This window comes from Nelumbo lutea, chromosome 3, assembly GCF_056320005.1.
Source record: "Nelumbo lutea isolate HS-2025 chromosome 3, American lotus-T2T, whole genome shotgun sequence".
Lineage (NCBI taxonomy): Eukaryota > Viridiplantae > Streptophyta > Magnoliopsida > Proteales > Nelumbonaceae > Nelumbo > Nelumbo lutea.
This window is the reverse complement of record NC_142686.1, coordinates 96158070-96181388: the sequence shown is the minus strand read 5'-3', so window position 1 is coordinate 96181388 and position 23319 is coordinate 96158070. Positions and strand designations below refer to the sequence as shown.

Sequence of the window (23319 nt, the reverse complement as noted above, 5' to 3'; positions counted from 1 at the left end):
GATCCGCATACCAATAGGACAATAACCAAGGTTCAAAGTTTCGATACGATACGCATATCGGCCACATCGTATTGGTACTTAAAAACGGCCAAAACATCTTTATTTTTTTTTATTTTTTTTTCAAATTTTGACTTTTTGGGAAACTTGAAACATGTTTTTTATTATTAAAAAAGGTTGGGTGTCTAAAACACCTGTAAACAGACGTTTTGGACTGTATCTTTTCAAAAAATACGATACGATACGCCCGTATGATGCAATAAAATCTGATGCACGATCTGTACAGAATCGAATGTCTCGTTAAATACAAATTTGTCACAGTTCAAAAGACAACATTGAACACAACATAAAAGCAGGGTCTGCCATCTCCCCTCTATACAATTTTACTAACAGCCCCTTTCACCACCCCTAAAAATTTCAACTTCAATACAAAATGTACCCCCCATATAGACACCGTATTCATATTTGCAAATATAATCCAACCCCATCCTCGACATTACAATGACTAGACAAAAAAAGAAGAGAGAAGTCATGCACCAACTGGTGAGATGTGTGCATTTGGCAGCAGAGAGAATGCACATTTTTTCAACTGTATGCTTCTTCTTCACCTTATTCTCTTCCCTTAAATATCAATCTGTGACTCTACACAAATAAAACACTCCCTCTGCTTCTTCCTTCAAAGCATTTCTTGTGAGTTATGAATTGCTCCGGGCACAAACTTCGCTCAAATAGTGGAAAATGCCTATGATACAGACATTAACAATATTTTTTGCTTTTTTATCTGGGTTTTCTCTTGCCAATTTTATACACTTGAAATATCTACGCAACAGTTAGAACTCATCGCTATCATCTCATTTGAGTTGAGAGCAAGCTGCCTTCTACGTGTTTAGTGTTAACTCTTCTCTAGTTTCTCAGCCAAGCTACCCTTTGGAGGGCTTTCTGGTGAATCCCCCATGTAAGAACCATCTGGCTGACGGATACGGATATTCATAGTATTGGATGGGAACGGTTCTTGGATGATCTACAAACACAAGAAAACATGAAACAGTCGGTGAATGCTTCATCCAACCTCTTATTTTAGGAAAAAACACAGCTTACACACAAAATCTCATGACATTTAGATGGGATAAGTGGAAAAAAGAAAATGGCAGAGAAATGCTAACAGAGAGATGTAACGATGGTGATCCCTAGATCACAAAAGGGCTAACCATCCTATATTTGCATAAGTATCATTGTTTTTGTCTTTCTATGACTCAAGAGCTAGAAAGCTGTTGCAGTTTCACCTCCCTAGGGTTCCTAAAATAATTACCCAAAATTAGAGAGACCCTTAGTTCTTTAAAAATTATTTGGATGTCAACTTCAGCATTCCATGAAAATGTTTGTAAAACATTAGCTTTTTTGTCAAAATATCACAAGACAAAACAGTTTTTTTAATTACTAATGTTACCTGATCACCATCTGAGCCCTCTGAATGGAATAGAATTGGACGACACCGTTTGTCTTCATTCATCAAGCTTGAATTCTGGAAGTGAGTAACAAGGGCTGCCTTGCCCTGTATTCGAGCATATGCCAGAGAAGCAACTTTCTCACTATTAAATTTCTCCCATTTCTTCCCATTGAATGCCTGCACAAGTATTAGAAGCCTAAGTTAGACCATAGAAGATTCTGCTATGCACATATTACAATAGAAAATGGGACCCCCGTAACTCTTTTTCTGGCAAGTGAGGTGCCAGTCAGGCTATCTGGAAACTGGAATTAGGATGCTATGAACTCTCCTCCCAAGTAGGGTATCATATCGTTAAGACATGCAAATTAAGATCTTCTATTTTCAGTCCATTAAACTTTACATATAAATAAATTGCAAAAAAAAATCATCAAAGTCATTCAAGACTAAAGAGCCCTGTACCTCATAGAAGGGGATAATGTGTGAAGGAGAGACCATATTGATAAATGCATAACCCACATTGCATTTATTCTGCATCCACATAATGTCATAAATCAATTGCAGATCAACTGATGCGCAGAAAAAATTACAAGAAAAAGAAAAAAATAATAAATAATTCTCCAAAATACCCCAAAACAAAATTACCTTAAAATCAATTGGCAAGTAGAGAAAATCATAGGTACCCCTGTGATTTTCATCAATGGCAGCCAGCAGCATCTTTGAGGTGTACCTGGTGAAAAAACAAAAAGAAAAAGAATTGGGATATAATCAATGAGTTCAATATCTGCAGCAACAAAGAGGGCCACCCATACAATTAAGGGCATGGAGGACTGTTCTTACTTGTTAGGGATGTTCTTGATCATTAGGGTAGTACGAGTATCTTCTCCACTAATGATCTTATCCAAATCTAGCTGATATTGCTTCTTGCTATCTAGCTGGTTTCCATTGTTCTCAACACGGCGACTACGCCCCCGTTCTGCCAAACCCTCTATGCTGGTTCCAGGGCCAGGATATGGCCCACCCCCAAGGAACATATGACCCAGCCTTGGTGAAGACATCATTCTGAAATTGGGTGAACCATTTTCTGAAATGTTTCCTGATATAGGAACTCCACTACTCATGGCAGCACGAGCACCAACATTCAACATGTAACCCTCATTGCGGTTTAAACCCATGCCTCCAAAAGCCACTGGGCTCATGAAGGATGTATCTGGGGACTCAGGGAAATATCCAAAATGCCTCTCAAAAGGAACACCAGATGGAGCAGATCCAACATGATGGTGATGATGGTGTGATGAACCAAGGAAAGACCCATGCCGACTGGAATAAGGATAGCCCTGCCCATGCCCATTGGATGTATATGAATGTCCCATAGATGGTGTTGGCCATGCAGAAGAGTTAGTATGTTCTGAGTAAGGTGTGTGACTGCCCCACAGAAATTGGGGACCTGACAATGTTCCAATACCAGATGCATTTGAGGTTGATGGACCAAAAGAAGAAACAGTTCCAGGACTTGGGCTCAAGGTTGGCTCTTGAAAGGAATGAGATTGCTGATAGGCAGTTCCATGTGTCGAATTGTTATTGGAAAATACAGAGTCCACATGGGTAACCCGTCCCTGGTCCTTACCAATAGGTGCAATCTTCATAGAGTTTGATCCAAGAGGAGGCAAAATGGAAGCTAAGCCAGGCAAATGATTGCCATTCATAGGATTAACTGTTCCTAAACTAGGAGACTGACTCAGACCTTGCAAAGGGCTATGCTCAACTGGGCTGCTAAATTGGGCCCAGTTACCTGTCATAAATTTGGAACTCAATTCAGTTTTTAATAAAATTCAAATTTACAACAGAAACAGGACAAATATAATTGCTTAAAGTTACTGATAAAAAAAGGACAAATAGTACAAAATAAAAGAAACACAACGGATCAAGAAGAGATTAAAAACGGTCAAACATGACCAAGAATTGAAGGAGAAACTACCAGGAGGGGAGTTAGTAATTGGTGAACCCACTTGATGTCGAAAACTCCTAGTTTCATCTTGTTCTAGCTCTTGGCTCAATTGCTGCATCAAGCTGAATACAAAGCAGTGCTTTTGAATTTTAAAATAGTAAACTAGAAAATCAAAGAGTAGGAGAATAAACCAACAGTCAATAGACTAGAACTTCAGAGTAAGAAACATCAGCGTGGCTTGACACTATTCTACACAATGCACACAAATAGCAAATGGAAACCACTGATAATGATAAAAAAAAAAAAAAAAAGAAAACAATGTTGCCACATCTAATGAGAAGAATTCAAAGTGCAAAATTTATTCTTTCCAAAAACAAAGAGATCCAGAAGTTTAGCAAGTCATCTATTCATAATAACAACTGTTCCAATAAAAATAAAATTGTCTAAGCAATATATAATAAAATTAATGTTTGAGAAAATCTTTATCAACTTAGAAGTAAGCTGTGTGAATCTAATTGCTCATTAACGTGGTACTGAATACAGAAATGTCTCATCATTGTCAATTGCTTTTAGTTGGCCACATCAATTAAATATTGACCTGCTAATTTATTGACCATGGCAATTTTATAACTACCATAATCAAAATTCAAATATTGCAGCCTGTTTAGTTTTGCATGGTTAGAATGTTTTTAACTTGAACTATAAAGACAGCCCAACTTTGACAAAGGATAAAAGCATTCAAGTTGAGTTTAACAACTTGGAGGGTCCTAGTTCTACGGATTCAACACCCTGCTCCATCCATTTTAAGACAACACTCCATCCCACCACTGCTCCTGGATGTTGAATTGTTGATAATTCTAATGGAATAATTTAGGAAATAATCTTGAAATGATTAATGAAAAAATGTTGAATATTTTACCAGTAAAACAAAAAAGGACTTGAATTAATGAGGAAATAAGGCAGGGTAAATCCAATAAAAAAACAAGGCAATGGTAAAGGGACAGGTCAAGGAACTATACAAAAAAGATAATAAAGTTAAATGGTGCATAAGCATAATTGTCTGTGTATTAAAGAGAGAGAGAGAGAGGGTATTACGCACTTCCGGCGTGCTCCACCAGGTCGGCTAGGTTCAAGTTTTATGCGTTTCCCAGCAATGTCACTCCTATTTAATGCCCTAAGTGCTGCTTCTGCAGCTCTGACATCATAAAATTCAATAAATTTATGGTGCCGCTTGTGTGGTGTCTCCCTGATCTGTGCTTTTAATGAAACAAGAAAACACCCAATATCCACAGGTTAACCACTTAGAAGAAATGAATAGAAACTAAATAAAAAAATATGAATAGTGTATAAGAAAATAATTTTTCACCTCTTTAACTTCCCCATAAGCCCCAAAAATCTGACGGAGATCATCATTTGAAACGGATGGATCCAAATTGAAAACTACAAGAGTTCCTTGATTAATATCCTTATCTGATGGGTTATCCTGGCATGGGGAAAAAATGTTAAGGCATGAAACAGGTAAATGATGGTAATTAAACATGAAAGTAACCTAATTTGAAAATACAAACTTTGTTTTGAACCTTTGGGATTGAAAAGTGAATGTCAAGTTTTCTCCGTCGCAAGGGCTTATTTTGTAGTGCACGCATAGCCGTCCGAGCAGCCCGGATGTCATAATAAGAAATCATCACAAAGCCCCTATGCTTGCATGCAGTATAAAGGGTCCTTATAGCACCATATTGCTACAAAAGAGAGCAATTTCAAAATATCAATTAACATCTGAATTTGAAAAATAAAAAGAACATTCTGTACCAATAAGCATGGATCCATAGAAATGATTGGGCTGTTTAGGAATCACGCCACAAGTTTAATATGATAAATAGGAAATTGCAACATGAACAACAAAGAGGAAGTTGGAAAATAAATGATAACCTATAAGCTTAAGAGAAATTTTCCCAATTCATTGAACAAAATTTCACTAAAATTATCTTCTCTATGGAAAATTAAAAATGCAATCGACAATATGAAATAGGTTGGAAATATGCTAACTGGCTAACATGCAGTAACAGTGATGATGCCAAAAAATGGAGATAAAGAAATTTTGAACTGGGGATGCTTGTTCCTTAGCTGTGTCAGGTATGATGCTTGTTCAGGTAATTCTATTCAGTTTTGGGAGGACATTTGGGTTGGAGATCTCCCTTTGAAAGACCTTTTTCCTTCATTGTACTCTGTTTCCTTGTATAAAAATGAGGTGATCTCAAAATTCCTTCCGCCGAATTTATCCTTACCAACTTTGTCTTGGGATTTTGGTTTCCGTAGAGGATTAAGGGATGAGGAAATTGAATGTTTGTCTACTCTTCTATGTCTCCTTGATAAGGTTTGGTTGGATCCCTCGAAACTTGATAAAAGGATTTGGGCCATTCACCCCAAAGGGTCTTTTTCTTGTGGATCCTTTTTCAAGTTCCTCTGCCAATCTCCCTCTCATCAGAGTTTCCCTTTCAAAGAAGTCTGGTGTAGGCCGGTCCCCCCCAAGGTTATGGCTTTGTGTTGGGAAGTGTGGCATGGTAAAGTAAACATGATGGACAACCTACAAAAGAGAAGACCCATCCTTTCTATTTCACCAAACTAGTGCATTCTTTGCAGATCTCATGGTGAGGATTGTAATCATCTATTTTTATCTTGTAGCGTCACTGCAGAGCTCTGGGCTTGGCTTCTATCTTGTTTGGGTCTAGTTGGGATATGCCAGCAGAAGTAAGCACAATCTTTAACCCTTCTTTCTTCTCTTGGCCCCATAAAAGAGGAAGGAAAATGTGGAGATGCTCACGAGCAGGTTGTTATGGACAGTATGGGAAGAAAGGAATGCCAGAATCTTCCAAGAAAAAGGAAGAAGCAGTCAAACCTTAAAGGACTGCATTTTGTCTAGGTCTTTACATTGGTTAAAGACTCTAGAATTATTTAACCATTTTACTTTTACTGATTGTTGGAAGGATTGGAAGTTGGTAGCAAGCTGTTCCTCCTACAAGGGAAGGGCAGTGACTGGCTGGGTCCCCCCTCCTCTTGGTTCTTTGAAGCTGAATTTTGATGGGAGTAGACAGGGTAACCCAGGTCCCTCTGGGATGGGAGGTGTACTGAGGAATGAGGCTGGAGAGGTTGTCTTAATCTACTCTGGCCCTTTAGGAGTTGGGAACTCTATCTGGGCAGAACTGCTAGCTGCAATAAAAGGAACACTTCTTGCAAAAGAAGTGGACGTGGAGCAGCTTCTGATTGAAGGAGACTCTAAGACAGTGGTGGACTGGCTAAATAATCCGGAGGATGTCACTTGGGGCTACAAAAATGAGTTGAAAATGTAAATGGCTGACAAGAAATAAGCCTATAACAGTACAATGGGTTGGGAGATCAGCTAATGCTTTTGCTGATGTCTTGGCAAAACAAGGGATAAATAGGGAAACATTGTTCTGGTCACAATTGTAACTATTGTTTTAAATTCAACATTCATGTTTTCTCTGTTGTAGTTTGTGTATTTGCTGTTTGGAGAGGCAGATCCTCACGCCTCTAAGGGGATCTTCTTGTATCTATTCATTATTTTAATGAAATTGATGTTATTTATCAAAAAAAAAAAAGAAATTTTGAACTGGGGATGGTTAAAATTTACAAGAGTCCTAGTATACCCAATATTTTCTAGGGATCACACACAAATCCGCCTACTAATCTTGCAATATGCATTATATGCTTGCACAATGAGAGTAAGCGAAAATATATGAAGACACAGCTAAAGAGAAAGTAAATATATATATATATATATATACCAGCAAATAATGAGTTTCTAAATGTAGAACAAAGCCTTCCCATATGAATTTCACCATTTGCTCGTTATGGTACAAACATACTATTCTGTCAAGCAACACCCACTTGGGCCAGGATTGACAAAGACAAAAAGTAGACACATCATACATCAACAGCTTGAGTATGAATGCAGTAATGAGAACAGTTGGAAGTCTTGATGCATATTGACCTATATCCAAGATCTAATACTCAGCCACCTAAGTGCAGAACATATTTCAGATTGGGGTGCAACTAGGGCACCCAAATTGAAGATTTTCTACTGTTCAAGATTAACGAATTGTCAATCCAAGGCTGTCCAAGTTGTACCCCTAGTTTCAGCAAACATTACCTGCTTGTAATTTTTCCATTTCCTCCCTGTGTAAGGATTACTTGTCATGCAGTTTATGCCAGAAACCTACCATGAAATGAAGTTCCCAATTATTAGGATCTTTCATTTCCTTGTTAGAATGTGAAACGCATAAAATCTCAACCACAAAGTTAGTCATTACTGAATTCCCCTTTAACATTGTCAACCTGTAACAGAGATCCATGCTAAATTAAGTATCTAAGCACTATGGACCTCTGGAAACTTTGATCTTCCATTACTTCCAACTCTGTAGCATACTTCATTAGATCTTTAAATAGCAATTGTCTTTTCCTCCAAATGCCAACTTAACACAAGATTTAGACCTCATTACTTCCAAAGTGCAAGGCACACTGGCACAAGGTGATGCATGCAACACATTACAAGGTTAATGTGTTGGGCAAGTTGGATTGGGTCAAGGTGGGTTTGGGTTGGGTTCTAGCCATTTAATTTTATTTAAATGGGTCATTAATGTGTTAACAGATTAGATGGATAGATTGAAGCTCAACCCACATCCATCCTGCCCATTGCCACCCCTCACCCCAAAAAAGCACGCATCTCTCACTCTTCCTCTCTTCCCTCCACATCCATAAACCTCTGGTTTTTTTTTTTTTTGTTGATAAATGATAAATCTCTGGTTTTACTAAATTATTTACAAGATCTGCTCCATTCAACCTATTTGACAAGATCATCTATGATTCAATAACCATTTTTTTCCAACCCCAAGTCCCAGATTGGCACCAGGCAGTTCACAAGGGTTGATCTAACGTTACAAAATTAATTAGATACATCAGCTGTTTCATCTGATATAAATGACCGTGTTTCTATGCCTTCTTCAGTTCTATAACTTTTTCCAGATTTTCTCTTATTTTTTTCTCTTACTAAATGCAGTAAGTCAATCATGTTAAGAGTATGAATATGAACATGATGATTGAGACATCCCCATAGTCCCATATTCAATACAAACAAGAGGAGGGAAAGCAAAAAGGCTGTAAGGACATGCCAAAAAAACCTATAAGGACATCAGAGTCATGAAAATTGCATTGGAAAAAAGTTTCAACATGTGATCCATTAGAAAAACAGCTGCCACTACGTGGATTTTTCTGAAGAATACAAGGGTTGGATATATGTTCTAGAGTACCTCAGGCTCAGACCATCTCTGCAGTTCAGTAGTCAAGTTATATTTTCCCTAAAGGTATCCAACGCATATGTCCTAACTGAAATTCTACCCAATTACCCATAAAAAATATTCCAAGTTCCAACCAAAATTCCATCTTTCCTTGACAAAAGAAAATTAATCTCAATGTTTAACAACCATTTGAGAAGACTGAATAATTTATCTATGAGATCTATAACTTAAGACTCTTTAATCATATCTATTTAACTAAATTGTGTTGCAAAGATTCTACCATATGTCTGCAATGAAAATTTATGAATTTCTGTAGTCAGTTATTGGCGCCAGTTGGTCACCATTGGGTGATTACTTGGAGGTTTTTTAGGAAGAATGTTGTAATTCCTTATTAAGAATTAGCCTATACTGTTCCTGTTACTGAAATCATCAAAGGTGGGGATTCCCTTTTCAACTCTTTATCACTAAGAAAATGCCTTGCCTGAGTCAGTGAGCAAAAACACAGAAGGCAATAAAACGAAAAAAAGGAATTAAAACCTGATATAAGGCCCAACAATTTGTAATGTTACAAACCATTTTCTTTCCCTGGGATCAAGTGAACCTTTGAATAAAAACTCTCCCCTCATAGAAAGAATAATGCAGTAGCAAGAACAATAAGAGGAGAAAACCTTCAACCACTAAAAAAAAGTATGGAAATAGAAACTCTATTCATTAGCAATAAAAAAGAAGAAACTAATGGCAAAAACAAAAGTTGCCACAACCAAATTGAAACAACATTTCACTAACCTCAAACAGATTTCTCAGTTCTGAATCTTCAACATTACTATTGATGTTGCGCACAAAGAGTGTTCTAGAGGGATGTTCCCCATATGGATGCTCCCCAGCAACAGTTCCAACACCATTCGGAAGACCATACTGAGCAGCCCCATTGCCAGCAATGCCATCATTTAAGTTTACCTTTGACATACCCATACTGAGACTCTCCTGAGGATCAAAATCCATCTCCATACCCCCTCCACTTCCAAAAAGGTCATAATCTTCTAGGTCCTCCAATTGACTAGGCAACCCACTAAGGTCGAAATCATCCATTATGCCAGCTAAGAGTTCATCTTCATCATCAGGTAGAAGGCTTCCTATTGCATGTGATCCAACATCTTCAGTAGGATCCTTACCTTCCACATCTTGATGTAGCTTATTTAAGGTGGATGAGGCATCATCAACAGATTGACCCCCATGTTCCAAATCTGCAAAGTTAACTGCACATTGACAAATAATAAGTTGAAAATTCATTTATGATACATAGTTTTCTATAGCATCTTCAGGGGAGAGCTGGAACATACACTTTTCATGTGGAAGAACAGGTAATGAGCATGAAAAGAGGCTAGCATCACTTGAGGCATTATATGCAGCAGATCCAGATGGAATCCCCCATGCACCACTTCTCACTTTTTGAGGAATATTTACTGATGGTATCATGGAAGGACCTGCAACAAACAACAAGAATAAGTAATAGACCAAAGAAGCATGTATACATAAATTTGATGATTTTATCTTTTATACTCATTGACATGCATGCATCTGCATGTATATGTTGTATAATATCAATTGAGGAAAACAGAAAAGACTCCTCACTAGAAAGAAACATAGAAGACACATAAAACTACCTGAGAATGAATGATCTGAAGACTGCTCCATCCCACTGACTTCTGCAAATAGTAATAAAATGAAATACCCCCAATGTCAGATGTCTCTTTGACAACCATTTCACGGATCCAATTAGTGAATATAATACTACTAAAGATGAAGCTCATATCCCATTGTGTAAGTATACCATCAAGAGCTAAGGGGAAAAGACACAGAAATGAACTATGATATGAAAGATAACTATCATGCACATAAATTAAAATTTAATTTTGCAATTCACATGGAAAAATATTCTCTTTGTGAACCCACAGAAGAAATTACTGCAAAGGATGAAGCTTTCATTCCATCTTGTAATTATACCACATTGATAGATTTTTTTTATCAATGAATATAGAGAGAGAAATATTAGACCTGACATTGATAAACATAACTAACTATACAGGACTTCCTTGTAGACATTACAAAGACACTAGATAGAAAGAATGCCTATTCTCGAGCAAAGAATGAGGTTTAGGATCAGTTGGTGGCTAAGTTCTGAAAAGGTTAGCATTCAGGAAACCCAAGATTGCACTTGAAACCACATTCAGAACAGTGTTATACCGAGAAATTTAGTCATGGAGATGAGATACAACCGATATCTCAATTCAAATTGAAGGGCTTCCCCGAAGACAAAATCTTGTTTCAAAAAAAAAATTCGCTACTTATAAATATAAAAGCTACTAAATTTTTTTCGAAGATGAAGGACAAATCACATTTGTAGAAGCGCGCGAAGGAAATGGCGGTTTCTCAGGAGTTGGGACATAGGACCGACGTTCTGGAGGATACCGAGTCGGATGAAAACATTCCTATGATACACAACCAGAAAACTAAATAGAATTGAAAAAAAGAAAAAAAAAAAAAAAAAAAGTAGCCTGAACAAACCATCCGCTTAGAACCAGAGAAAGTAGGAGCAAACAAAATTACAAGCAACACAAAGCAGAATACAAGGAGACCGAAAATAGGAAGAGCAGGAAGCTTATGTTCATCATAAGCTCAATCAGTCTCTGGTTTGCACGGTAAGGTTCATAGTATCAGAAAAGCTCAGCAAACCACAACTCCAGCAAAAATAATCATAAGAAAACTAAAAAAACTTCATCAGCCGAAGAAGGATCTTTTTTTCCCCTGCGAACTATTAAAGACACGACCTTTGCCCCTGCCCTTCGCTGTTTCACGCCAACAGATCACTACTTTATATAACAGTTGAACCGATCACAAACCGAACCAAATTTAAACTCCCCAACAAACATGTCAAACTAACGGAATTTTGCATTAATACACGATTAACCAATCAAGAACCAGTAAAAATCTCTAAAAGAAAGAAGGAAAGCAAAGATCGCCTACCCCCAATGGATCACTCGTGAGCAACCCCTCGGACTCCAAGCTCCGGGACAGGCTAAAGGAATCAGTACAGAAAAATCAAGAATTCAGTTAATGAAACCCTAAATTGGGAGGACGAACAGTCGAAAGAACGCCATTACAGATGGATATTCGAGAGATTCGAAGGAAATCTCGTCGTAATCGAGAGACAGAAGGAGGGAAATTCACGTAAGAAGCGAGATTCTTTGTTTTTTCTACTCCTCTACTGGGTGCTCCCTCGCCGGAAATAGTGAGGGAGAAAGAGAGAAGAGAGAGAAATATATGATTGGAGGAAGAAGAGAAGAGAGAATGATTGAGAGAAGCTCTGAGGAAGGGACTCCCTTTCTCTCTCCTCTCTCCTTCGAGGGTCGGAGATTCAACTGTATTTGAATCCAGTTTGGCGTCCGTTGACACAACCTGGCCCCCGCTCCAAAAACCAGATTAAAATTGGGTTACAAAACGACGACAAAAAAATTGGTCGATTATTTTCAGGGATGGTCGCTTTTACACCCTGCCTTTTACGTAAATTACAGTCATGCCACTATCATCAATTTGTCTGATAACTTGAGACTAGCGAAGGAATCTCTACACCACCCATTGACTTACACGTGGCAGAAAGCTTACGTAAGCCATCGTCCAAGGTAACCAAGAGATACTTGGCTAGCTAGCTAATCATAATAAAGTACATCAGCTTGACATGTGGGCCCCAGTGCGAGGCTCACCTCACCAATACAGGCCCATAGGCTTTAACGCATCAAACTATCTTCAATAACTGTCTAATTAACTTAAATGAAAGGCAATCAGTTGCGTAAGGAGATTTTTCTCATCTTAGTGCCGCAACTGCAATAATTTTTGCAAAGAAGCAATGCAATTTCATTTGTACTAGTGCAAAAGTGAAGCCTAAAGCAACTAATTTGCCTCTTAGAGTAGAGACAGATGGCTAGGGGTGCAAAGGGAGCTAATTTGCATAGAATCAAGTAAGATTTGAATTAAAATTCAGTTAGAGAATTGGATTCAATATCCAATGTACATTGAATCCAACCGATCAATTATTTAAGGTAATTAATATAAATATTTATATAATGTATTAATCATCATTATCATCATTCATACCTTATCTCAATTATATTTCCACCCAAAAAAAAATCTCAATTATATAGGATTGGTTTATATGAATTTTGTTTGCCAATCGGTTCTATTTAAATTCATATATACTAATAAATTATTAATGCTTAAATCATTCTTATTATTTCTATCCATATCCTTTTTGTTTATTCCTAGCCCTTTGTCCCTTGAATTTGTAATAAATCACCTTTTGAGTTATGAAGTTGATGATCTTTTATACATGTGACCAAATTATCTAAGTCTGTTTGGACAAGCTCGAGTTGGGATTTTGTCAAAAATTTGAATGGGCCTTGCCTGAAAATCCAAACCCAAAGCAATGTTTAAAGCTAACTTAGGATCAACCCGAGTTGTACCTCGACTTATATATTATATGTCATATATTTTAATTACCTAACATATGTCTATACTATTATGAAATAGATACTTGCCTTGATTTTGGTGCAAGCCATAAAATTTAAATTTAATTATACAATGCCCTCTTACATCTTTGCCATTTACTTGTACACATGCATATAACAGGTGCCCTTACACTAGTATATATAATTGGTTTAGATATTTATTAAATCAAATAATGTCATATCAAAACTAGATGATCATAATATTCAAAATATCAAAATTTGATTTGATTATATCTTTTTTTATACAAGATTTTATTCAAGGTTCAAAAAATTGACACATATCGGGAACACCTCGATACACCCCTATAGAGGGTGTATTGGGGTTTCGACTGATTCAATGGGTGGAGGAACCTTAAAACCAGCTCCCTTGAAACCCCCTACTAACGTATTGGGTGTATCAATATTTAGAACCTTGATTTGATTATATCAAATATCGAATTCAAACTTGCACTTTCAGATACAATTTGCACCCCTACACGTAACCCCTAAAACAAAAATAAACAAGAGATTGCACTATTTGTTTTTGCACTACTCCTATATATACATTTGTAATTTTGTATTAGCGTAAAGGAATTTACATTGCAGAAAGAGACAAATGGACCCTAAGAGAGTAGGGATTATGAGGCCGTCGGTTGTTAATCTTGAACTTGCTAACTGGACACCTAACCACTGATCATTTCTTGTCTCTAACAAAAGCAAATAAATCACAAGGACCCCATTTAGAAAGAAATGTTTTTTTTTATATAAAAGGAGATATTTTGTTAATCTCGATGGCAGTGTTCAGTTCTGTATTGAGCATTAGGAGTCTGGTGTCTTTTGTAGGTCATGGTTTTCATTTTTTAATAAAAAAAAATGAAAATGGGGAACAAACTTTAGCCACTTGGACAAATGACGTAATCATTTGTTCATTCTTTTCCTTCTTTTGAATGTGGTGACGAAATTCATAGTACACAAGGAGAATCATAGTGAGTATATTATTATCGTCTACAATAATTACTCCAAGGAATCAAGGGACCCCATGAATTGAGGCGGCTCATTTACCATCGTTCACTTCAGCAGATTGGTCTGTAGCATATGCTCCCATTTTCCTTTAATAATGGCCATGATATATATATCTTGGGTTATTTGAATCAAAGAGGTGATCACAAACAACTATCTTTTAGCCACGTGGCAAAGCAAGTCATAGAGCAGGAAAAGATACCTTTGACAATGGGTGAAATGGGGTTCCTTGGTAGGGAATCTATAGGTGGTTGCACCGTAAAAAGGCTATCGAGTGTAGAAGAGAATTTGAGAGTGTTGTTCATTATGACCATAAATCAAGAAGAGAAAGAGAATTTGTAAGGGTAACAATCAATAGAGCATCTCTCTCTCCAATAGAATTATTCTTCAAGGCTACATGAAAACCAACCATTTCTAAGTCTTAAACGGTTGGTTGACCCCTTTTCACAAACCCATCAGACCTTTATTTAAAGCTAATATACTTTTTAAAAGTGATTTTTTTCTCCATCTTTGTCTCTCAATTCAAGCTTTTGTTTCTTGTAAGGTTATATTCCTTAACTAAATGCCAAAGCGATCACATAAAAAATTATTTTATGCCAAGACATGATAGCTCTTTTATGGAATACTAGAGTTATGCGAAACATATATAAAAGGGGGTGATGTGGCCAAAGCCAACTCAAATTATCCATCTGATGAGAAATTAACCCTGTGGACTGGGCCTATAAGCAATCTCTTCATACATGCAAAGCCCATGACCCAGTTGGGGGTTCTAAACTATTTCCAAAACAAGGGAATGTTCCTTTTCTTTGCCACGTGGCAAATGTACTTAGAAGGTGAAATTAGGGCCCCTATTCAACCACCACTACGTACATTGAAATGGAAGGATGAGAGAACGATTTTAGCATAAACTATGAAGGACAGAACGAGTGAATTAGCCTTCCATGTCCTTTTCGTCAAACCAAAAAGTTGTTAGCCAAAATGTCAGTGGGCCATTACATATAATATCTAAGAATATGGGCCCCGTGGGACAGAGGATCAACGGTCTATATGATATGGGTTCCCACCTGGCTATATTAACCAAGCTAATGAGTCAAGTAGAAACACAGAAGCAAGAGAATGTTTTTGGTTGTACATTTGGACGGCGGATAGAAGTTCTACTACAACTACTAGACAAGGAAATAAATAGCCTAAAATGTATGAATTAGTCAATTAGCTGGACAATGGTGTGTGTGGTTGGATGTTATTTGGATACTCTTCCAAATAAGGGGCCTCAGTTTGTCCATTGTTGATCTGGCCAATCGGGTTAGTGATCCGGTCATAGTTTTGGGTCAACCTCTAGTGGAAAATGCTAGAGGAATCACTGATTCGGTCAATGGCCCATCAATCTACATGGTTAAATCATTGATTTGTTCGGTTTATTTTTATTGTGTACATTACGATTAAATACGTACATGAGTTTTTCATCATCATTATCATCATCATATAAAGTTAAATTACACAGACCCTCTTTAGTGATAGATACCCTTAAACTTTAATTTGCGACAAAGACCTTTTGGTTGTTAGACAAAGAAGCCCCTTCCTTTAGCCATGATAGCGGAAGGTGAAATTTTACCAGAATACCCCCGCTAAGTCATTAGGTGCATGTGCAATAATTCAAAAGGACAAAACTGACCTTCTCACCCCCAAAACCAAATGTGTCTAAAATATTCACCTTCCGGACAAAACCTTGTGAAAACCCGTGTTCTCACCACGAACTATTCTCTGTAGGACTTCTTGGCAAACCTCACAGGGAAATAGCCAATATAGCTGAAGGGTAAAGCAATATTTGATGCTAGTGTGTTTGTTCCCGAAGGGGAAGTTTTCACCCACCGTTGTCATAGAGGAAGGGGGTATTCTTCATTGTAGACGCCATTTCATCACTGTCTCCGGAGAAGGAGAAGGTTGAATATAGTGCAAGATAAACTGCTCTCTCTTTTGTGAGAGGAAGCATTACTTTCTAGGGTTTCATTTTGCTAACGAACCCTGATATTTATATGGATCGATTTTCCAGATTCTAGGCTAGGTTTGACCTTCCATTAGATGGCTATGGAAAATGATAGTTTTAACCTAATCCCTTCAAACAAATTTAATCTACTAAAAGCAAACTTGAAAATGTCATTCTTGTCCTTAGTAAAACATAGGAAACAACTCTATTTGGTAAATTTATTTGTTTGAAGAGTGAAGACAAACCATTTGCTAACAAAGAACTCAGGATGCCATTTTGATAGATCTGATAATCAAACCTTATTTCTTTTTAGGGGTATTTTTGGAATAAAAAAACATGGACTCATGCCTTAAACATTCTCCACTCTATTTATATGGTCACATTATCATTTTTAGACAAAGGATTCTTAATAGAAGGTCTATTAAGTTAATTGATTGCAAACTATAGGGGATATAGTAAAACGTAAACTATAGGGTAGATTGAAATAAATTTGTGAAACTACAAGGGCTGTTTTAGTAAATGACTCTTTCACACACACACACACACATATATATAGTCCTATTTTTTACTCTTCTCTCCTTCCTCTCCTCTTAAATCTCCCAATGGAACAAATTGGGGAGGTAGTAGCTCTCTCTCTCTCTCTCCCTCCCTCCTCCTCCCCCTCTTCCTTCTTCTTCTTTTTCCACCTTGTTGTTTCCTTATCCCCTTTCTAAGAGTGAAAGAAATGATAGGGATTTGCAAGAATATGAGTAAGAAATAGGGAACAATCAATTTTGGTTAATTTTTACAAGGGCCACACTAAGCTAAGAGAAGAATTTTTTTAGTGGTTTTATGAAAATAAAATGAACACACCATTTGAAGGGAAAATTTTGTTGTGGCCTTAAATAGGGTGGAAGGGAGAAAAAAAATATAGAAGGGAAGATAGGAAGAAGAGGAAAGGAGAGAGAAATATGAAAGAAATATGGCCTCCTACACTCATTCGGTAGTATTTGCAACATAAAAGAAAATAAGAAGGTAGAAAAAGGAGAAAAAGAGAAGAGAATAAGATAGAGGGGAGTTAATACCTTAAATTTGGGACTTGAGAAGGATTTTTCCATGTGAACAACGAGAATTAATTAAATGAAGTGAAAAAATAATATTCAGAATTAAATTTTCTACTCTCACATTATAGAGGACTAAATTCAAATAAAGGTGTATTTCAATCAATATAAATGTCCAAAGCTCTAATACCTTATTCCCACCTTTATATTATACATACATGCATACATATATGCATATATCTACATATATGTAGTGAGATAGATATAGACCTAGAGATATAAATACTTTTCCTCCTTACCAAAAAAAGATATAGATATAAATAAATAAATATATATATATATACATTATTTTTTAATCTATACTATGTAAAAAATACTTGCCTTGGATCCTCTATAGGTAATAAAAGTTAAATCCAAATATCATATATCATACATGATTAAGAGTTACTTGCATACATGTATAGCACATGTCCTAGTCCGGATTTTGAAAAATTGCTATGGAGTAGGATCATGTGGTCCCATACTGATGAGGGTAGATTTTGCACTCTAATGACAGCGTGCCATGTGGCAATCCCAAAACTGTCGCATGACACCCCAACACCACGTAGGTGATGACTTGTGTAGGTATGTATAGCTCACTCAGACCCTCAGACCCTCAAAGAACACCCAGATACCAAGAGTAACACCACAGAAGCACTTACGAGTAGTTTACAATCACCCCCATGTTGCGATGAACTTACGGTTCATCGCCAAACTTCGTGATGAACCCACAACATGTTGAGAAAAATCGCAATAAACCCACGGCCCACCAAGTCCAGTCAACGCCCAAACCGAAACAAGCCTCAGAAAGACTCGTCCAAAAGATTCAAACACACTTAAGTGTGCGGTGAAGTCATACCCATCATGACATGCGATAAACCCACAACCTACGAACCCGCTCTGGATAAATGGTTAGGGAGGACAACAGGCTGCGTGTGCCCAGGCACATGCGAACCCACGGAAGCAAAGCACTTTGCGAATCGCCACAAAGCATTGACGAAATACCGCCCTCCAAATAATGACATCATCGTTGCCACATAGGACTTGTCATATTGTGCAAAAAGGTTGTAGCACATGTGAGTAATGAGGAATCTTAAGGATAAGAAAAACCAGTTCTTGAGAAGATCTTCATAAGACATGTGGCGATACCCCAGTAGCGCATCCAATGATCGCTAGCAAACAAAATATTCCCTTCCCGATACGGAGCGAATATCCTCATCTCCTACCTTTTAGGATCTCGAGGCCTTCTTCATAAATAGGGGGTCCTCCTCATGTTAGACATCATTGGATCCCAAGCATTTGTTACTGATACTCTCGAGCTCTCACAACCCTCTCACCTCTCAACTCCTTTTACCAAAAGACCTCCCCTCCCCTTAGAGGATTTTCTTCATCTTTTAAAGAGACCACTCCTCAACCGAGCCTTACCCTCATCTCACAACTTGCGTAAGCCAAAATGACGAAGACCTACTTGGAATCACGTCGGATGTGCCTTGCACACCTTGAGAGTGCTTCATCACTACCTCATCATGGCCGACCTATAGACACCTCGTCAGGATCGGGATGACTACCTTAGAATCGAGCTTGAAACCTCGACACAAAGGGAGACCTCCTGTTGAGGTCTCACCAACTAGACTAATGTCCAGGTAGCAACTTGCCTACACTTCCGTCAACTTGGTAGAGACCTAGTTGGCGACCTACCTCCGCCGACTTGGTAGAGACCTACCTGGCGGCCTACCTCCATTACCCTGATGACATAAGATCTCGATAGGAATAGGTCAGTAGAAGAGGCAACCTACCTTCACCGACCTAACAAAGACTCAAGTGGCAACCTACCTCTATTGACCTGACAGAGACCCAGGTGGAGACCTACCTTTTCCGACCTAACAGAGACCTAGCTAGCGACCTACCTCCGCCGACCTGATGGAGACTTAGTTGGCGACCTACCTCCGCCGACCTGACAAAGACTCAATTGTCAATCTACCTTCGCCAACTTGACGATGTAAGAACTCGATAGGACTAGGTCGGAAAAAGAAGCAATCTACCTCCACCAACCTGAACGAAGACTCATGTGATGACTTCATCACAACCGAGGTAGGGACCTCGACATTAGGGGTGACCTCCACCAAGATCCTTTCGACCTAACTAGGACCTAGTTAGCGACCTGCCTAACACACTGGGCGACCTTCTCCTTAAGTGGGTTATCGTCTCTGACCTCCTCGGGATCATGATGCCATGTCAGAAGAGCCGGTTATCACCCCTCCCATTTCGGGCGCAACTGGATAAGCACTACCTGCTTACGTGGAGTCCACTTCTAGGCGTGAAACCACCTCCGAACTAGATCGGCCAGAGATCTTGAACGCACTTTGTGAGCCTCACAACAGCTTGGCTATATAAAGACATCCCCTTCCTTAGAAAAGGTATGCATGATTTAGCTCTCACAATGCTTTAGCTCTCTCGCTTTCTAGCTCTCAATACACTCATCACTGACTTAAACATCGGAGTGTGCACACCGAGAAAGCATCCCGAACACTCTAATCTCTTTCTTCTTGCAGCTCGACCAGGCAACCTACTCAATCTAACATCCAAGCTTCTCTCCAACAAGGAGCGTTAGATTGCGCAAGCCAGCACAACACAACCCAAATAATTGGATTGTGTCAACATGACATAGCACACACCTAACCCCCCCCCCCCAAAAAAAATATATATATAGTTATTAGGGACCTCCCAACAGTTATTTTCACATTTTTAGGTTTTTTACAAAAATTCCCCTAATAATTATAAATATCTAGTTTGGGGTGTTCTTGTATTAACTTTGTGAAAGATCGAAACACCCCTCCCAACAACTATAAAAGGACTAGTTTATGAGAGTATTTTGGTCAATTAAATAATTTCCAAACCCTACAAATGCTTTTACCCTCCCTCATTCCCACCACACCAATTCACATACTCTTATATACTCATATACTTTCTCATACCTTCTCGGTCTCTCTCTCATACTAACTTTATTCAACTTTCAACAAGAAGAAAGATTGGTCAAGTGTCTCAAGTTAGTAATTTGAGAGGCTAAGAAGCTTCATTTGTTGAAATCAAGTTGGGATATCGGACCGATGGACTAGGTAAGTGGTAATTAATTTTTATTTTTAAAATTTTAGGTTTTTAATTTTCAAATTCATTAAAATGGTTTGTTCTTATCAAACTCCCTTTCCCTACAATTTTGATGAGGTCTAGTCACATTACAATAGCACTAACGTTGGTGCTAGTGGTAGTGCTACTAATGAAACCACTCTTAGTATGGTAAGAGAAAGACTAGCAACGTTTGGAAAACCTTTTCTATAGAAGAAATTGAGGGAAAGGAAAATCTAAGTAGTTTTCCAAATCTTTCCAATTGTAATGGAAAATCTTTGTACTCTATCAAATCTTAATTATAGAGTTTCACCTATTATTATATTTGAACTTCCAAAGCTTAGGTGTGGGAGTTTGGATGACAAACTCCATCACCAACTGTAATGGAAAATTTTTTTGGATAACAAAATACCCAATACACAATGTAGAAGCAGGTCTATGGGCATGTGCACTCAGTAATCATTGCCTTGATTTTCTTTTCTTCCTTCTCCTTTTTTTACTCTTCTTCTTGCCTCTTCCTTTATCCCTGACCGACTCATATCCATTACATTTGCCTTTCAGCCTCCTCCTCCTCTATTTGTTGAGGTAAAAAGTTTTATATTTCTATTTGTCTTTTCATTTAGTCTTGGTCTTGTTATGTTTTTATCTACTTCTACTTTCATCCTTGCATGTTTTTATAGTGTCATGTTTAGTCCGTTCAGGGATTTCTTACCATTATGACACATGATCTGCTAGCCCCTCTGATGTTCATAGTTCCATTAGAGTAATGTTTTAGTGCAGGTACCGAGGTATTGGATGAGAAGTGAAGTTGTATGAGTGATGAAAGTGTAGAAGTGTGCATCTGCTTAAGATTGGCTAGATGAAGAAAACAAATTGTAAGATCAAGGAGAACATGACACTATACTTGATGATTCACCTAATGATGATTAAGGATATGGAGGTGGAACTTAAATAAAATATGAAAGCCTTGTTTTTAATATTCAATAAATGTACAATATTTTTAACATTATTGTAAATTTTTATTTTCAATTTATTTGAAAGTTATTTATGATCTTTTCAAATCCCATTGCACACTTTTATTTTCAATTTTCCATTGTAAATTTTTATTTTCTTTTTAAATTCCATTGTATCTTTTTTTTTCAATTTAATTTTATTATTTCATATATGATCAAATCAATTGTATACATTTAAATCAAGTGACATAATTTTTTTTACATTTTTCTTTTTAATTTGGTGTCTAATTTGTTAAGAATTTGTGTTTTTTGTTAATATTTTTTCTATAATTTTTTACTTAGCAAGGAAAAGGCAAAAAGTGAAAAAAGTAGGCCTGTAGGCTGGCTTGGCACGACATGAGCCCACTAGGGCCCGGGACTTAGGCCATGTTGGGCTTTCTTCTTGGGGGATTTGTGCTGAGTAGGCATGGTCGACCAAGGCCTACGTGCCAACATGGCACAACACAATCCACTACAATGCGAATGTCTTGCAAAAGTGAGTTGTGTTGTGCCCACATTACACCTCTAGTAATTCAGAGCAAAATATAATAGTTTAAGGCCTCGTTCGTTTCACGGATTTTGGAAGGGGGGAAGTCGATCAATGGGAGTTTGATTTCCATTGACCAACTCTCCCATGTTCCTTTTCAAGATTTAGGTGGAACCCACGGTATATGCCTTTCCCTTGGGTATCACTTACCCAAGAAAGTGTTACCCTTCTCCTACTTTGGAGAGTAAATGCTCAAAATATAATATGTCAAAAATGCCTATTAAAAAATATAATTAAAAAAGCATGGACCTAGACCCAAGGGTAAAAATGACAAAACATAGAATAATTAACCACTTAATTGGAAAAGTGGGTGAGGCAAAAGAACATGGGGAAGTTGAAATGTCTCATTTACCCAAGTAAATTTAACAAAAAAGAACATGGGTAAATACACTTACCTGGGTAAATGTTTCTTAGGAAACACTTACTCGGGTAAATGGCCTCTTTCTAAACGAACAAGGGCTAAGAGAAAATTATAGTGACTAACAACTAACCACCTTGGTTGATGTGGCATGGAAGGTTTTAGCAACCTCTCTACTTAATAAATATAAAATATGAATAGTATTCAAAAGTGGAATTCAATTCAAATTATTTCATAAGCGAAGAATGTGGTTGCCTGGTGGACACTCTGAGGAGGCATTCTTTTTATGGATTTTGAGAGGGGGAAGTTAGTGAATGGGATTTTGATTCCCATTGACAAAAAATCCCATGTTCTTTTTTCAGGTTTATGTGGGGACCAGGGAAAGTTTATTTTCCTGGGTATCACTTACTCGGGTAAGTGATCCCCATCTCTTAGGTGGGTAAATAACTTTCCCACCTTGGGGGAAAGTTGCCAATACTTGAAAGGGATAAAAATGTCCCTTGTAATAATGGATTTTTATGGATAAAATGGGCATTGCCTTATTTACATGGGAAATAAAAGAACATGGGTAAATGCACTTACCTACCTAGGTAAATAACTTACCGAAATGCGGGGCTGAATGGAAATGGGGACTTTCTAGAATGCTTTTAATCTTTTATACTAAGCTGTCATATCATTGATAATGCAATGGTCACACAAGAAATCTTCCATTAGTCTATGAGTAAGAAGGCAAAGCTTTTCATATTTTGCTCTGAAATTAGATCTTTGAAAAGCATATGACTGGATTGAATGGTCTTTTTTTATGCAAGTGCTTTCACCTCTTGGATTTTTTTTTTTGCTATTTAATTTATTGTTGCATTTCTACTACTAGCATGTCTATTCTAACATGGTTTTCAAAACTAGATTGGATTGGACGATCAGACCGAAAAAACCAAGTTTTACCATAACCATTATTTTGCCAAAAACCATTGATT

At 37.5% G+C, this 23319-nt stretch overlaps 1 protein-coding gene across 2 annotated transcripts; it reads right to left on the bottom strand.

Moving 5' to 3' along the window:
- Positions 1 to 276: 276 nt before the first annotated feature.
- LOC148867013 (protein MEI2-like 2) lies at positions 277 to 12158 on the bottom strand. Of its 2 annotated transcripts, none has more exons than XM_088979643.1 (13): positions 11726 to 12158; positions 10366 to 10407; positions 10042 to 10185; positions 9488 to 9957; positions 4970 to 5128; positions 4756 to 4872; positions 4489 to 4640; positions 3420 to 3511; positions 2282 to 3233; positions 2087 to 2171; positions 1904 to 1972; positions 1445 to 1621; positions 277 to 1018 (listed from the first exon to the last, which is right to left on the bottom strand). In XM_088979643.1, exons 2-13 carry the CDS (start codon positions 10394 to 10396, stop codon positions 890 to 892), a joined length of 2577 nt encoding a protein of 858 aa, XP_088835769.1. In that variant the 5' UTR covers positions 10397 to 10407; positions 11726 to 12158; the 3' UTR covers positions 277 to 889. The 2 variants fall into 2 exon arrangements, with proteins under 2 accessions (XP_088835769.1, XP_088835768.1); XM_088979642.1 differs by having other exon boundaries at positions 4958 to 5128; positions 11726 to 12154.
- Positions 12159 to 23319: the final 11161 nt, after the last annotated feature.

Bases quoted from the DNA above. Each gene is read 5' to 3' on its own strand.
- LOC148867013 (XM_088979642.1), bottom strand. From the start codon at position 10,396: ATGGAGCAGTCTTCAGATCATTCATTCTCAG. The intron at 10,186-10,365 runs GTAGTTTTATGT...TGTTTGTTGCAG, and splicing joins TTCAGATCATTCATTCTCAG to GTCCTTCCATGATACCATCA. The intron at 5,129-9,487 runs GTTAGTGAAATG...TCTCTTTTGTAG, and splicing joins AACTGAGAAATCTGTTTGAG to CAATATGGTGCTATAAGGAC.